We start from the raw sequence: 14,494 nt of genomic DNA on the forward strand, positions 1-14,494 counted from the left end.
GGTTCAAATCCTGTCTATGTGCTGAAGGCAGAGACGAGGAAACAAGTCCAAGGGACGGGATGAGAAAGACTACATCCCTAGAACAGAAAGGGGCAGAAAACCAAACTAGCCAAACAAAAAGAGAAATCAGGAAAGTCAAAGGGATAAGTAACAAATGAAAAAAAAAATGATGAAGATGATGGTAATCATTTGAGGATAAAACACTTAAGCTTACGAGACAATTTCACAAACCTGATTGCATTTGATACCCAGTGTCCCTGTCAGGATTTCCCAGGTAAGGTACTAAGGTTCAAATAGTTTGAATGACCTAATCAAGAGCTCAGTAAAAAGAGTACGACACAAGACAGCAAGCTCACATTCTGCTGTCTGCCTATATGTGACACTTGGTGCCAGTTAACCCGTATGTAGCTCATTTGTAAAATGAGAAGAGGAAGAGAAGATAACAGGCGTTTCTTAATCTGCCTTGTGCCAGGCATCATGCTGGAATTTGATATAGTTTATGTCACTCACATTTCAAAAGGTCCTATGACATAGGTTTTAACCAACATTCTAATACGTTACAGGTTTTTCTGCAAACCAAATTGAAAGAGGCAATAGTTTTCAATCTTTTTTCTGCCTTTAGACCGGAAGTCTGGCAGATCAAGGGCCGTATCTAGCCTGCAGGTGTGTGTGTGTGTGTGTGTGTGTTTCAGTTAATATTTAACATCTTTTAAAATTAATTGCCAGATATAAAAATGTTGGAATGGCATAGGAAAATCCACATTATCAGCTTCTTTTGACAAATCAAATGACCTGGCAACTCTAGGCTGAACCCAGAGCTTGCCTTCCTCAGACACCCAGCCCAGTGTCCTCACTTGCACTGCTGATTGGGCCCTGAGGCATGAGTTTGCAACCCAAGTGCACAGCACACTACCCTAAGAGCACCTGTCTGTAGCTACAGGGCAAGATTCCCGGTAGAATGGGCCGGAAGAGAAGGAAGCAAAGAAAATCCCTGGCTGAAGTAGGCCGCAAGAAGGGAGGTAAAGGGTGGAAGACCCAGAGTTAAGCACAAGAGGTAGATCCCTGGAAGGAAGACCCTGTTGGAGACTGAAGGTCAGTGGCGACAGGGAGCATGCTGTGAACCAATAGATAGGGCCCACCTGGCAGAGTCACGCTGCCTCTGGCAGTAGATGGGACAAGGTATGAAGTTTCTATAATAATTAGCCTTTTCTTGTGCCAGATCGATGACGACAAGAGACGAGACACAATTCAGAGACTCCGACAGTGCAAATACGACAAAAAGGTGACTACGCTCCTCTGCTGTTCTGAACTCCCAATGGGGCTGTGTCCCAGGACTTCTGCTCATCATTCCCCCGGCTTCTGATGGTACCAGTGTGATGGTGGGGGCTGGCCCAAAGGGCTCTTCTTGGAGCTTGTCACGGGGATGGGCGGGGTTCTGCTTCAAGGGTTACCAAACTCACAATCCTGGGAAAATTGAAAGACAGATAGAATTTTTAAGAGGTGGTAGAGTATAGGAAGGAAAAGAAAAATAGAAGAGTTCAGAGCAGTCCAAATTACCCCAGTATTCTACTTTGGTGCATTGCAGTGGGAATACAACAGTCCCATATGGAATTTCTGTATCTTCTTTCCTCCCTCCCCCACTCCCTTTTCATTTAATCATTCTTAAAGAAACATTCAAACCTGAGCCTATGGCAGGTACTAGGCACTTGGGATATAAATATTAATAAAATAGCCACTGCTCCCAAGAGCTTACAGTATACTGGGGAGATAGACCCACAACAAATTATTATAATATGCATATAGGTGGTCATGCTATATTATCTCCTTAATTGATCTTTGTAGCGAGTGATTCTAAAGGATCTCAAGCACAATGACGGCAATTTCACTGAGAAACAGAAGATAGAATTGAACAAGGTATGTGTCTCTTACTTGAAATCCTTAAAGGAGAAATAACTTCACTCCATTTGCCTAAGCACTGAAATCTCCAGTGGAGTAAGATGTTATTGGGGATGGTGACAAACAAGCTCTCAGACCAAGAAATGAATGACTATACTCCTCTTGGTTGAAAAGTCTACCAACAGAAGTGGAAGAACAGTGTTTGATGGTGTGAAACATATTAGAAATCTATTAACATGTCCTAGAAATTGGCCCTGATAGTATTTGAGCATAGTCAAAGGTTCATCTTCCGGTCTCCTTGCTGGTGAAAGCAAAACCATTGAGTACAATGTAGTGTCAGTAAGAAATGTACTGACTTTCCAATGCATCAAGAACAATGCATCTTCCCAAAGACCTGAAACATGACATGTTTTATTAGCATACTAATTTGTACTGTAATGCTCCTTTCTGCCTGACTTGCTTTGTAAATAAACATGTTATCTTAGCTGCTTCAGATGGACTATTACAACCTAACCAAGTTTTACGGCACAGTGAAGCTTGATACCATGATCTTTGGGGTGATCGAATACTGCGAGAGAGGATCCCTCCGGGTAAGGAGCCATGATCATTCCCAATTTCCTAACTGGTCAGCCATATTGGAAAAAAAGATTTAGTAGAAATTTTAAATGTTTACCCAGTGAAACAACATCAGAGAATTATTAGATCCATATGCTTACCAACTTATCACTTAGATTTTGTCAACCAAACTTAACCACATTTTTACAAAAAAAAAAAAAGCAAACCAAAAATAGTCGAGTGTAGACTTGAAGACACAGAGAACGGATGTGGAAAAGTGAGTGATTACTTCTAAATTCACTTTATTTTACTTGCATTCTTCCTTTTGTATTAAGAGAAAAATGGAGGGGCGCCTGGTGGTTCAGTTGAGCATCTGACTCTTGATTTCGGCTCAGGTCATAATCTCACAGTTCATGAGTTCAAGCCCCATGTCAGGCTCTACGCTGACAGCATGGAGCCTTCTTAGGATTCTCTTTATGTCAGAACAGCAGATATAAAAAGCAATCAGACCCAATCAAAGAAAGATGTGCGGTCACTCTACCTTTGCGTCACTTTCAGACCCAGTATTTCTTAAACACCTCCATGTCTTCCCTATAATGAAACCAAAATACCAAGTTTGGGGACAGTAACAACTTCAAAGAGGTCCAAATATTCATAATACAATAAAATTTTAAAACAATAAAAAAATTAAATTAATCACTTAGAATCTTTTAAAGTAACCTTCAGTTAAATGAATAGTAGCTTTCGAAATGTATGGCATAAACTCAGATCTATCTTCCAGGGGAAAAAAAATAATAGCCTTGAGTGATATTTCTCTTAAAAAACAAATAATCTGAGTATTCAATGCAAAAATTTAGAAGAATAAATTTATTTTGGCCTGAGTAAAGGAAACTTATAAAATTTAATTATTATAAAAAATGTAGAATTTTAAGGTGCATTCATTAGTTTTCTTTAACATAAAACATAAAAGCCTCCCATACTTCTAATTAAAATTTTTAAAACAAAAATTTTTAAAACAAAAAAGTGGGAATAAAAAATAAAGCTATGGAAAAGATATTTTCAGTTGTGAAAGAATACTTCATTAGATTATTAAATTATAAAATCTTTTAAAATGAATATTTTCAGAAGACAATAGAATCATGAAATTTTGACTCAAAAAGCAAAAACTTAAATAGGACAATGATGATACAAGAAATTATAATTTCCATTACAGATAATACCGGATCATCTTAATTCTTTTTAAACTTCAAAAAATAATTCTTGCTGTCTGCGTAAACACTATTGTAATGTTAAATGAAAAATGAACATCTTTTAAACTCAGTTAACATTCAACAAGGCTAGCATAAAGTTGATAGTAAAATTTCACTAAAGACTAACTACATTTATGAAATGTAAGTAAATTACTAATAACTCTAAGACAGTTTTATATAATCAGATATGATTAATTCTATGAAAGGAAAAAATATTACTATAATGCATCATATCAGAGGTCATAGAAGTCTCATAATCATTGCAATTGATGCTGATATAAAATAAACACACATTCCTAATAATAAAAATCTCAAGTCTTTCAAAATTACAGATCTTCCTCAATTTACAGTGGGCTTATGTCCCCATGATGGCATCATAAGTTAAAAAAATTTTTAAGTAAAAAATGCATTTAATCCACCTAACTTACCAAACAGCAGAGTTCATCCTGGCCTACCTTAAACAAGCTCAGAGCACTTACGTTAGCCTACAGTTGGGCACAATCTTTTAACACAAAACCTATTTACAATAGTGTTGAGTATCTCATGTAAGTTACTGAACACTGTACTGAAAGTAAAAAATAACAAGATGGTTGTTTGGGCAGCGAATGATTGTAAGTATATTGGTGTTTATCCTCATGATTGATTGGCTGACTGGGAGCCGAGGCTCACTGCCCAGCATCATAAATTGCCAGCCCTGGGAAAAGATCCCAATTCAGAATTTGAAGTATGATTTCTACTGAATGCATATCACTTTCACACCACTGTAAAGTAAAAAAAAAAAAAAATTTCAAGTCAGACCATCATAAGTCAGGAACCATCTATAGAAATATTTTTCGGGGCAGGGTACCTGGGTGGCTCAGTCGGCTGAGCGTCCAACTCTTGGCACGAGTCATGATCTTGCGGATTGAGGCCTGCCTCGGGCTCCACATTGACTGTACAGAGCCTGCTTGGGAGTGTCTCTCCCTCTCCTCCCTCTCTTTCTGCCCCTCCCCTGCTTATATGCACACACGTGTGCACTCTCTCTCTTTCAAAATAAATAAATAAACTTTAAATCAAACAACAACAACCACAAAGAAATGTTTTTCAGATGAGGGCTGGACCAAATCTGATCATTTGATTTCAGTGAAATGAAATTTTAGAATACCAATTAATAGGGCCTGATCAAAGGGTTTCCAATGGCCTTTTGATCCCTAAAATGCCCAGTCAATGTTTAGATAGTGTTTTTGGCTCTCTGCTGTGAGGTAGGAAACTTCATTTATCTGAGTGCACCCGGAACCCCTTCTGGCATTGCTTACTCATGTTGGACAGAAGCTTCCACAGGAAACTCCTCCTTTGTGTCTGGAATCTCAAAGCAAAGCCTGTGNGATAAAAGACAATATGCTTCCCATGTTATAAATATATGACAACCTTGGCTAACCTTGTTTAGGAACGGTTGGTTCATTTATGCAACAAATATTCATGAAACATCTATCCATGCCATACACTGTACTAGATATTGAAGATACAGAACAAAAATTATCACGGGAGTTTACGTTCCCATAGGGAGAAGAGATAATACATAAAAATATAAAACATATCAGGTGCTAAAGGAAAGAATGACTTCAGAGTCTGTCTGCCCATAAGTTCCTTCCCTTAACCTGGCCTAGTACCCACAGCTAAGCCAGCCCTGTTTGAAATGATTAATGACTTCACGCCCTTCCTTGGAAATTAGTGGTACAGTTCCTGAGTTAAAACTAAAGGTCAAGGCGGGCTTTTTCCCCAAACAGGAAACTATTGTTAGGTTATTAGAGTTTTACTGTGAAGAATCGTTATTGCTTAGCTAAAACCCTGTGTCTTCATAAAACCATCATCGTTATTAAAATAGTGAGTTCAAAACTCTGGGTGATACAATTCACACAAAATCCAAGAACTTGCTCCTATTGACTGAGTACTTGGCAAACGTAGAGAAAACTCAGGGCAGTCAGCCAATGGATGCAATTGATCCCATGAGGAAAATCATAAGGCTAAGGACGGGATTCCCTAACAGCAAGTCCTGGTTTAAACACACCAGTGTGATTTTGGAGAAAGAGAACCAGCAGCCCAGCAACCTGTGACAGCCCATGCCCCCGGCAGGTGTCCACTCATCCCTTTACCCCTATCTGGTGGAAGAACCAGGATTTGGAATACTATGGGTATCTCCTGCTTGTTTTATTGTGGAGAGAGCCACGTGGCGTTTCATAGGAAAGGAAAGAAATACATGTTCAGGAAAAACAGGACAATGGCATTTCAGTGTTTCTGAGCCCCAGGCCTCGTGATCAGAAGATCATTATTAGCCTATAACAGTCTCTCTGTAGTATTCTTCCTTGCAACCATTTCTTCCCTTTCTTTTTTTTTCTTTTTCTTTCTTTTTTTTTTTTTTTTTTTTTTTTTTTTTGGAGTTTTTTATGATCTCATTNTTTTTTTTTTTTGCTGTTCCAGGAAGTTTTAAATGACACCATCTCCTACCCTGATGGTACATTCATGGATTGGGAGTTTAAGATCTCGGTCTTGTATGACATTGCTAAGGTAAGAGACCTGCAGACGAAAGAGATGCGTATGAAAATTAAACATAGGGAAACAGATCTAGCAAGCTTTCAACCTCTCTGAGCATTGGTTTCTTCATCTGTAAAATGATAATAAAAATAGTACCTATGTCAGAAGGTTGTGAAGGTTTCATAAATAATTCATGTGCTTCATATGATGCTTGGTATAAATAAATGTTTGATATCCAAGCTATTACTTTTCATTATGTTTTTCTGACTCTGAGCTTGGGGTACACATTTTCATAGACTTGCTGAAAATGAAAATCGTAGTGAGCTGCAGGCAAGATGACAATCTTCAACTTTTTAAGAGAAAATATTAAGGACAGGCAAACCTCTTGCACAAGGCACTAATGAATTTGGACATGTATATCCCCAGATAGTATATGAAAAAAGGAAGTGGCCACCAGCGACCTCATTCAAGAACGAAGAAAAGTCAGTCCCAAGATTGAGCTGCTTGATACAGCCTTAAATAGCCTGAACGTCGTCTAGGATTAGAATCAGTTTTAGAAAATACTGTACGATACCCACCCACTGCCACTTTTCACTCCTGCGATCCAGGCTGAAAATGGGTTACTGCAGTGACACCTCTGGCCACCAGAGGGAAGCACAGCAGCCCCCGAAAAAGGGCCCCGGGGCTGGGGAGGCTTGCCCTTCAGAAGGGCAAGTCTGTATTTCAGTGGACGTAGAAAACCAGAAATAGACCCAAGATCACAGACTGAGTGGTAGGCAGAAACACTTAAAAACAATTTAGGGTCAACTCCTTGTTTCATATTCTGTGTAACTATTTTAACCAGGGTCTTTACACAATTACCTTTAGACAATTGCCTTTTAAGATGCAGTGCTTAGGCAAATATTAGGGCATTAACAATATGTTTAAGGTAGAATGAACAGAACTCAATTTAAATTTTAATAGTGTGATTCTATCTGCATGCCGAAATGGTTTCAAAATGTTATTGCTCTTTCTAAAACAATCAAGCCACTGAGGAGTGTCCTATCTCCTTGTTCCCTTGCCCTATGAAACATTACAGGGCATGTCCTACCTGCATGCCAGTAAGACCGAAGTCCATGGCCGTCTGAAATCCACCAACTGTGTGGTAGACAGTAGAATGGTGGTAAAGATCACTGATTTTGGCTGCAGTTCCATTTTGCCTCCAACAAAAGGTCTGTAAAGGAATGACATTTTTACTGGTTCCCTACTTTAAAAAAATTCTCACAAGTGCTTGGGGGAGGGGTGACACTGATCAGAAAATAAACGCTGGGGGGGGGGCACAAGAGGGAACCGCTGGCTCGTTCTCCAGCACTACACGCTTGTCAGTTTCCAACAAGTGCTTCTTGAGATGAACAAATCAGTTTTCAACAAGTGCTTCTTGAGTTGAACAAATCTCCTCTGTGGGTTTCCTTCATCAGTGTGTTTCCTGATATCAGTGAGGAAATCATGAAGAACGTACAGGTTGTGGAAGCAGAACTGAGGGGAAAAAATAGAGAAGGTTAGAGTAGTGAGAGACCTTAGAGATCATCTAGTCTAACTCTCTTCCTTTACATAAGACAAAATTGAGGCTCAGAGAGGCTGAGATTTGCCGAAGAAGATAAAATACAAGGCAGAAGACCTATTTCCAAATTGATATTCAATTATCTGTGATAATGATAAGAGGGAAAAAACTCTTATTAGTACAATATATTCTTACCTATCCCTTTCTGGATTGTGATAAGGGTCAAAAGAGAAACACAGAGAAAATTGATTTGTAATGTATAAAGGGCTTTTCATGTTGAACATTTACCCATTCTTTACTTTAATTCGGGTTAAACAGCTTCAGAAATCTAGCACTCTTACAAAGTCTCAAAATACCACCTAGATCCAAAAGCCGAAATTCAATTTCTAATTCTACTTTGCAATCCTTTCATTTTCTCTCAATAAAACTAAAATTACAATTCTGCCCCTACTTCTGCAGTCACATCAAGCATATGATGACATTGGACTCAATCTAGTAAGTGCTTGATGAAGATCTACCATGTGTCAAACGTGGTTCATCTGTGGTGGAACAAATCTCTTTTAATAGATGACTCGCCATGACACAAAATCAGATGAATTGATGGTCAAATGCTAGCCTCTTGAACATCACTGTATTATACCTACTGATCTGTGCTGTCAGTTACCCAAAATTTTAACATGAGTGGATCTACTTACCTGTGCTCTACCCCAAGCCATTAGGATCAATTGTGTATGAATCACAAATCACATACATTAACAAGACAGAAATTCAAAAAGGCAATGAACATTTGGATGGAAAACCAAACCAGGAAAACGTGCCTCAGCATAAGCATGAATCTACAGATTTTTTTCATTAAAAAAAAAATCTCAAAAAGTTAGAAGGAGCTAGGTGATCTTAGAAAACTTGCAAGGGAGGGACTCATGGGTGGCTCAGCCGGCTAAACATCTGACTTCAGCTCAGGTCATGATCTCCCAGTTTGTGGATTTGAGCCCCACATCTGGCTCTGTGCTGACAGCTCAGACCTGGAGCTGCTTCAGATTCTGTGTCTCCCTCTCCCCCTGCCGCTCCCCCCACCCCCCACATACTCTGTCTCTCTTTATCTCAAAAATAAATAAAAACATTTGAAAAAAAAAGAAAACTTGCAAGGGATGGAGGGACATTAAATGTATACCCTTGTTGTTACATTTTATATATTTTTTAATGTTTTATTTATTTCCGAGAGAGACAGTGTGAGCAGGGGAGGGTCAGAGAGAGAGGGAGACACAGAATCCAAAACAGGCTCCGGGCTCTGAGCTGGCAGTCAGCACAGAACCTGACACGGGGCTCGAACCCAAGAACCGTGAGATCATGACCTAAGCCGAAGTTGGACACTTAACCAAGTGAGCCACCCAGGCGCCCCCACCCCCACTTTGTTACATTTTAAATATGTTATATGATAAGGTCCAAAACACAAGTGTCTGTAGGAGCCAAACACAGAACACAGGAGCTCCTCACCTGTGTGAAGCATTAGTGAGTGGAAGGCACAGAGTAAACTGTGAGAAGACTGTATGCATTGTTTTGTCGAGAAAACTGTGGGAACCCAAGAAAACACGTCTGTGGGCAATAGCTGATTTGGAGGCTGTGAGTACGTCCAACCTGCAAAATATCACTGATAGGCTCTTTGTTTAAATGTGTTTAATGGGTATGCATATGTATTATACATAATATGTTCCATATTACATAAAATATACATATAGCGTATGTATTTTATATTTTATAATTAAAATATAAATTTATATATTTTTTTATTTATGAAGGCTTTCATAGGTTTATGCCATATGTCCCACAAGCTATTAAATCCTCAGCGCCTCTCATATTCTACTGTTCTCATTCTACAAATAGTTGCTGAGCACTTCCACACACCAAGTGCTAGTCTAGATAGGCTCGAGGGTTTTCAGGCCTATGACCCTAGAAGTTTTAGGGACAGTGGTGCCATGTGGCCTCACCCAAATCCTGGCATTGTATAGTCAGCTCCAACGGCAAGTGTGTGTTCTCTCCCCATCACCAGCATTAGCATAAACCCCTCAAAAGTTTGGGACATAGGGGCGCCTGGGTGGCTTAGTCGGTTAAACGTCCAACTTTCACTTAGGTCATGATCTCGCGGCTCGTGGGTTCGAGCCCCGCGTAGGGCTCTGTGCTGACTGCCAGCTCGGAGCCTGGAGCCTGTTTCAGAGTCTGTGACTCCTTCTCTCTGACCCTCCCCTGCTCACGCTGTCTCTCTGTCTCTCCTAGAAATAAATAAAAAATATTAAAAAAAAAAAAGTTTGGGACATAGAAGTTCAGGGCCAGTGGTATTCAGGGTGCCTGGGATAGGGACCTAAAGACCAAGAGCAGGTTGGAGACCTATGGGCCACTCTGCTCCCTCCACTCTGCAATCTCAATGCTGAACTCACAGACCTGTGGACGGCCCCGGAGCACCTCCGCCAAGCCAGCGTCTCCCAGAAAGGAGACGTGTACAGCTACGGCATCATCGCCCAGGAGATCATCTTGCGGCGGGAAACCTTCTACACACTGAGCTGCCGGGACCAGAATGGTAAGAGTCGGGCTCATCCATCTGCCCTTTCTGGGAGCCTGCATTCTAGGCTGACCAAGACCCTCCTCTCTTTGTGACCACAGCTCGGTCCCCTCATCCGCGAAAGTAATGGTGCGTCTGCACTGCGCGTCACACAGGGGTACTGGAGGTGTGACAGTATGAATGTTGGAATGCTCTGAAAAGCGTAACATACCAGGTGTCCTTACCTTCAGTATTATTGTCAGTTGAAGACTCTTCCCTTACAATCCCCCCTTCCCTTCTGATTGTAATAAAAGACATGCATCTGTTTAACACCTGAGCTAGATCACTCTAGTGGGACAACATACTTATTTTAGTTGTTACTGAGAGAAGATCTATAGTTTTTTCACAGGTCTTCTTAGGGGGGAAATGCTTCCTCCCATTCATCCAGTCCTTGCTTACTGAGCAATTATTATGTCCCAGGTCTTAAGTGTCTGGAAGGTGGGTATCTAAGGGATGTAGGGAGGGCAGGCTCGAGTCTTGGAGGAAACCTACTAAAGGTAGTGGTATCCAAGTTAAAATTTAAAGGCTTAGTAACCTTAACTTAAGCTAACCTCCTGGGTATAAGTGGGTATAAGACTCTCACCTGGTGGCTTATTCATTCTATTCAGTGCTGGCCTGGGTTCTGCCATTTTCTCACTGGGTACCACCCATCCAGGGTGGGTGAACCAATTCAGGAGTCTGGCTGCTGCTAAAATTGTTTCATGCTGTATTCTTTCTTGTAATCTGAATTATTCTCATCCGACCAGAGAAGATTTTCAGAGTAGAGAATTCCAATGGAGTAAAACCCTTCCGTCCAGATCTGTTCCTGGAAACGGCAGAGGAGAAAGAACTGGAAGTGAGTGCATCTCCCTACATGAGTTTTGTGTGTTGCTATAGCAAATTAACCAGCAACTTGGTGGATTGGAACAACAGAAATTTATGCCTTATAGTCCTGGGGGCCAGAAGTCGGAAATAAGTTATCATCAAGTCATGCTTCCTCCAGAGGCTCTAGGGGAGAATCCATTTCTTGCTTCTTCCGGAAGCTTCTGGTGGCTACTGACTCTCCTTGGCTTGTGGCCACAACACTCCAGTCTCTGCCTCCATATTCTCTGTCTATTCTCCCTCTACCTCCCTCCTGTATAAAGATTCACGTGACTGCACTGGGCCTACCAAAATACTCCACAATAATGTTCCCATTGCAAGGTGCTTTACTGAATCACATCTGCACAAACGCCTTTTCCAAATAAGGTGACATTCACCGGTTCCAGGGGTCAGGACTCAGACATTCTCTTTGGAAACCGTCATCAACCCCATGTCCTTTTCCACCTCTCCCAACTCAAGAAAGACCCGGCTCCTGATGCACGTATCACTTTCTCAATTTTTAGGAGCTAAACGATCAAGATGTTCACATGATATGCTTATTAGGCTTTTAAATGCTACCTGCTGATTAAAAAATGAATATGCCAAGATCTAGAATTAATAGAAAAGTATATAGTCATCCCCCCTTTTCCACGGGGGATAATTCCAAGATCCCCGGTGGATGCCTGAAACTACAGAGAGCACTGAACCTTCTAGATACTAGGCTTTTTCCTAAACATACATGCCTTTGATAGAGTTTAATTTCTAAATTAGGCACAATAAGAGGTTGACAACAATAACTAATAATAAAATAGAACAATTGTAATGGTATATTGTAATAGAAGTTATGAGAATGTGGTCTTTTTCTCAAAATATCCTTTTGTACTATACTCACCCTTGTAATGATGAGGGATAATAAAGTGCTCACATGATGAGATGAAGTGAGGTGAATAACGCAGGCACAGGCCTTTGGGACATTTCCCTAGGTTACTATAGACCTTCTGATGATTTCTCAGCAGTAGGACCATTTGATTCCAGACCATGGTTGACTCAGACAGGGAAGGGCCACTAGGAATCAGAGTTTCCTGGGGTGGAGCGTGAGCCCAAGAAACTGGAAACCTTTCCGGGTGATTCCACTGGTTGCTGTGGTTGGAAGCCCTTGCGGAAGGAATTCACAGTAGCGTCACTGCCTCACACCCACTGCTCGTAAACCCTGCAAACTTCTGTAAAGCATTTTCTCTCCACAATCCAGCCCCATCCAAATCCATAGCACATTTTTCATTAATTTAGGGCCCAGGGGATGGGTGAGACAAGGTGGTGTGGACAGACTGAGAGGAACTGGGCAATCTCAGCCTCCTTGTCAGAGTTGAGATGTTTCAAAAATACACCCTACCTCAGGGCACTTGGGTGGCTCAGTTGGCTAAGCAGCCTCCTCTTGGTTTCAGACCTGCGTGGGGCTCCTCACTGACAGTGTAGAGCCTGCTTCAGATTCTCTCCCTCCCCCCACCCCACCTCTCTGCCCCCCACCCTGGACTCTCTTTCTCTCTCTCTCTCTCAAAGGAAATAAACTTTAAAAAAATATTCCCTGCCTCACTTTCTCTCATCAAGGGAAGAGAATAGGAATTCCACCCCCTGAACAAATCTACCCTTCTTTCTTTCAGGTCTATCTACTTGTAAAAAACTGCTGGGAGGAAGATCCAGAGAAGAGACCAGATTTCAAGAAAATTGAGTCTACGTTGGCCAAGATATTTGGGTATTGCTGAAATTTTTACTTTTCCTTGCTTATTTCAAATTTTTCTAATAACAGTTGACCTTCAGTGGCACCTCAGAATGGAACGCCTGTTCTAATGGAAAACCCCAGACTGCAACCCCTGTCTCAAAACAATTAAAATGAGATGGAGACCAACAGACCATTTTCTCAGGGAATAATCACTTGAAAAGCTAAATACTCAAGGGCAAAATTTGCCCAATTAAAATACAAATTCTGGTTGATCATAAATACGTCTGTGAAAAATCTAGTTGCCTGACCCTTCTGGAGGTAATTAGGATTTAGAAGTCTAGCGTGAGTCCTGAGAATCTGCAAAGCCACTAGATCATTCTTAACATCAAGAAGTTCTTAAAATCTTAAACTCGCAACTTTGGCCCTAGGTGCTTAAGACTTGTGCCATGAATGAGATTATAATTCAAGGTCCAAAACAAAAACAAAAACAAAAACAACAAAAAACCCGAAAGCACACGCTTATCCAGTAAGGTTGAATTCTAGATTTTCCATGTTTTCAGTTAGATATAGTACAGAGTAAGGAAAATAACAATGGCGAGATTAGGAGATCCAGCTCCCAGACTAGGATCTAGTAATATCTTACTGTAGGGCATTGGGCAAAATGCTTACCCTAACTGGATGCCAATTTTCTTTTTATAAAAGTAAAACCAGACTTGAATAGGATGATTTCTGCAATTTCTTCCAGCTCTAGTTTTCCATACTTCTCACTAAGTCAAAGATTCAGATACTTAATGGGTCTCAAAGGCCAGGGCTGAGATGAGGTCAAGTGAAATCATGAAAGTGGTCATTGAAGGGTGCATCTAATCTGTCATTTGTGTGAAAGGAGCAGAAAATAATAGATGATGTAATTCTTTCCCATTTTTTATTCTTTCCCAGATCTTTTACTAAGATCAGATGAGACAGTATGTGTGACAAATAAAATGTAAACTCATGAAGATAAACTGGGCCCCCTGATACATAGTCTTTAATAGGGTGGTTTTCAAACCTGGCTGCCCATTGAGATCACATAGGGGGAGGGAGTGGGGCGGGAATGTTAAAAAAAAAAAACAAACCCAACAACAACAGTGCCTGAGTTCTGCCCCAGAGAGTCCGATGTAATTGGCCTGGAGTGCAGGCTGGCATCAGGAGTTTTAACAGCTCCCTGGGTGATTAAAATAGGCAGTCAGGATTGAGAAAACTGTTTTAATTGAATCAATTCATCACAAAGGGAGAAAATCTATCTCCANAAAAAAAACAAACCCAACAACAACAGTGCCTGAGTTCTGCCCCAGAGAGTCCGATGTAATTGGCCTGGAGTGCAGGCTGGCATCAGGAGTTTTAACAGCTCCCTGGGTGATTAAAATAGGCAGTCAGGATTGAGAAAACTGTTTTAATTGAATCAATTCATCACAAAGGGAGAAAATCTATCTCCANGAACTTGTTAAAGAATACTGTTTCGTAATCCCAGACCTAGTGGTTTCCAGGTATGTAGGTCTGCGGTAGACTCAGAAATGGATTGAAATTTTAACAAACATCCCTCCCCACCCCAGGGG

The 14,494-nt window shown here is 40.8% G+C and overlaps 1 protein-coding gene and 1 long non-coding RNA gene across 3 annotated transcripts in view; one reads left to right on the plus strand and one right to left on the minus strand.

Moving 5' to 3' along the window:
* The window catches only part of GUCY2C (guanylate cyclase 2C), an 81,427-nt gene that overhangs the window by 49,835 nt on the left and 17,098 nt on the right, over positions 1-14,494 (plus strand). Inside the window, 8 exon segments of the mRNA XM_077756437.1 lie at positions 1,220-1,282; positions 1,843-1,914; positions 2,382-2,486; positions 6,159-6,245; positions 7,291-7,423; positions 10,187-10,324; positions 11,092-11,180; positions 12,844-12,935. Coding sequence (XP_077612563.1) covers positions 1,220-1,282; positions 1,843-1,914; positions 2,382-2,486; positions 6,159-6,245; positions 7,291-7,423; positions 10,187-10,324; positions 11,092-11,180; positions 12,844-12,935 — 779 coding nt within the window.
* LOC144225268 (uncharacterized) lies at positions 1,248-11,145 on the minus strand. 2 transcript variants are annotated; one of them, XR_013333258.1, is made up of 5 exons: positions 10,929-11,145; positions 9,247-9,387; positions 7,303-7,727; positions 2,993-3,042; positions 1,248-1,464 (listed from the first exon to the last, which is right to left on the minus strand). It is a non-coding gene; the product is annotated as an uncharacterized LOC144225268 (long non-coding RNA). The 2 variants fall into 2 exon arrangements; XR_013333259.1 differs by lacking the exons at positions 9,247-9,387; positions 10,929-11,145 and adding an exon at positions 10,189-10,337.

The sequence above is a fragment of the Crocuta crocuta genome, unplaced genomic scaffold (genome assembly GCF_008692635.1).
Source record: "Crocuta crocuta isolate KB4526 unplaced genomic scaffold, BGI_CrCroc_1.0 scaffold262, whole genome shotgun sequence".
Classification (NCBI taxonomy): domain Eukaryota; kingdom Metazoa; phylum Chordata; class Mammalia; order Carnivora; family Hyaenidae; genus Crocuta; species Crocuta crocuta.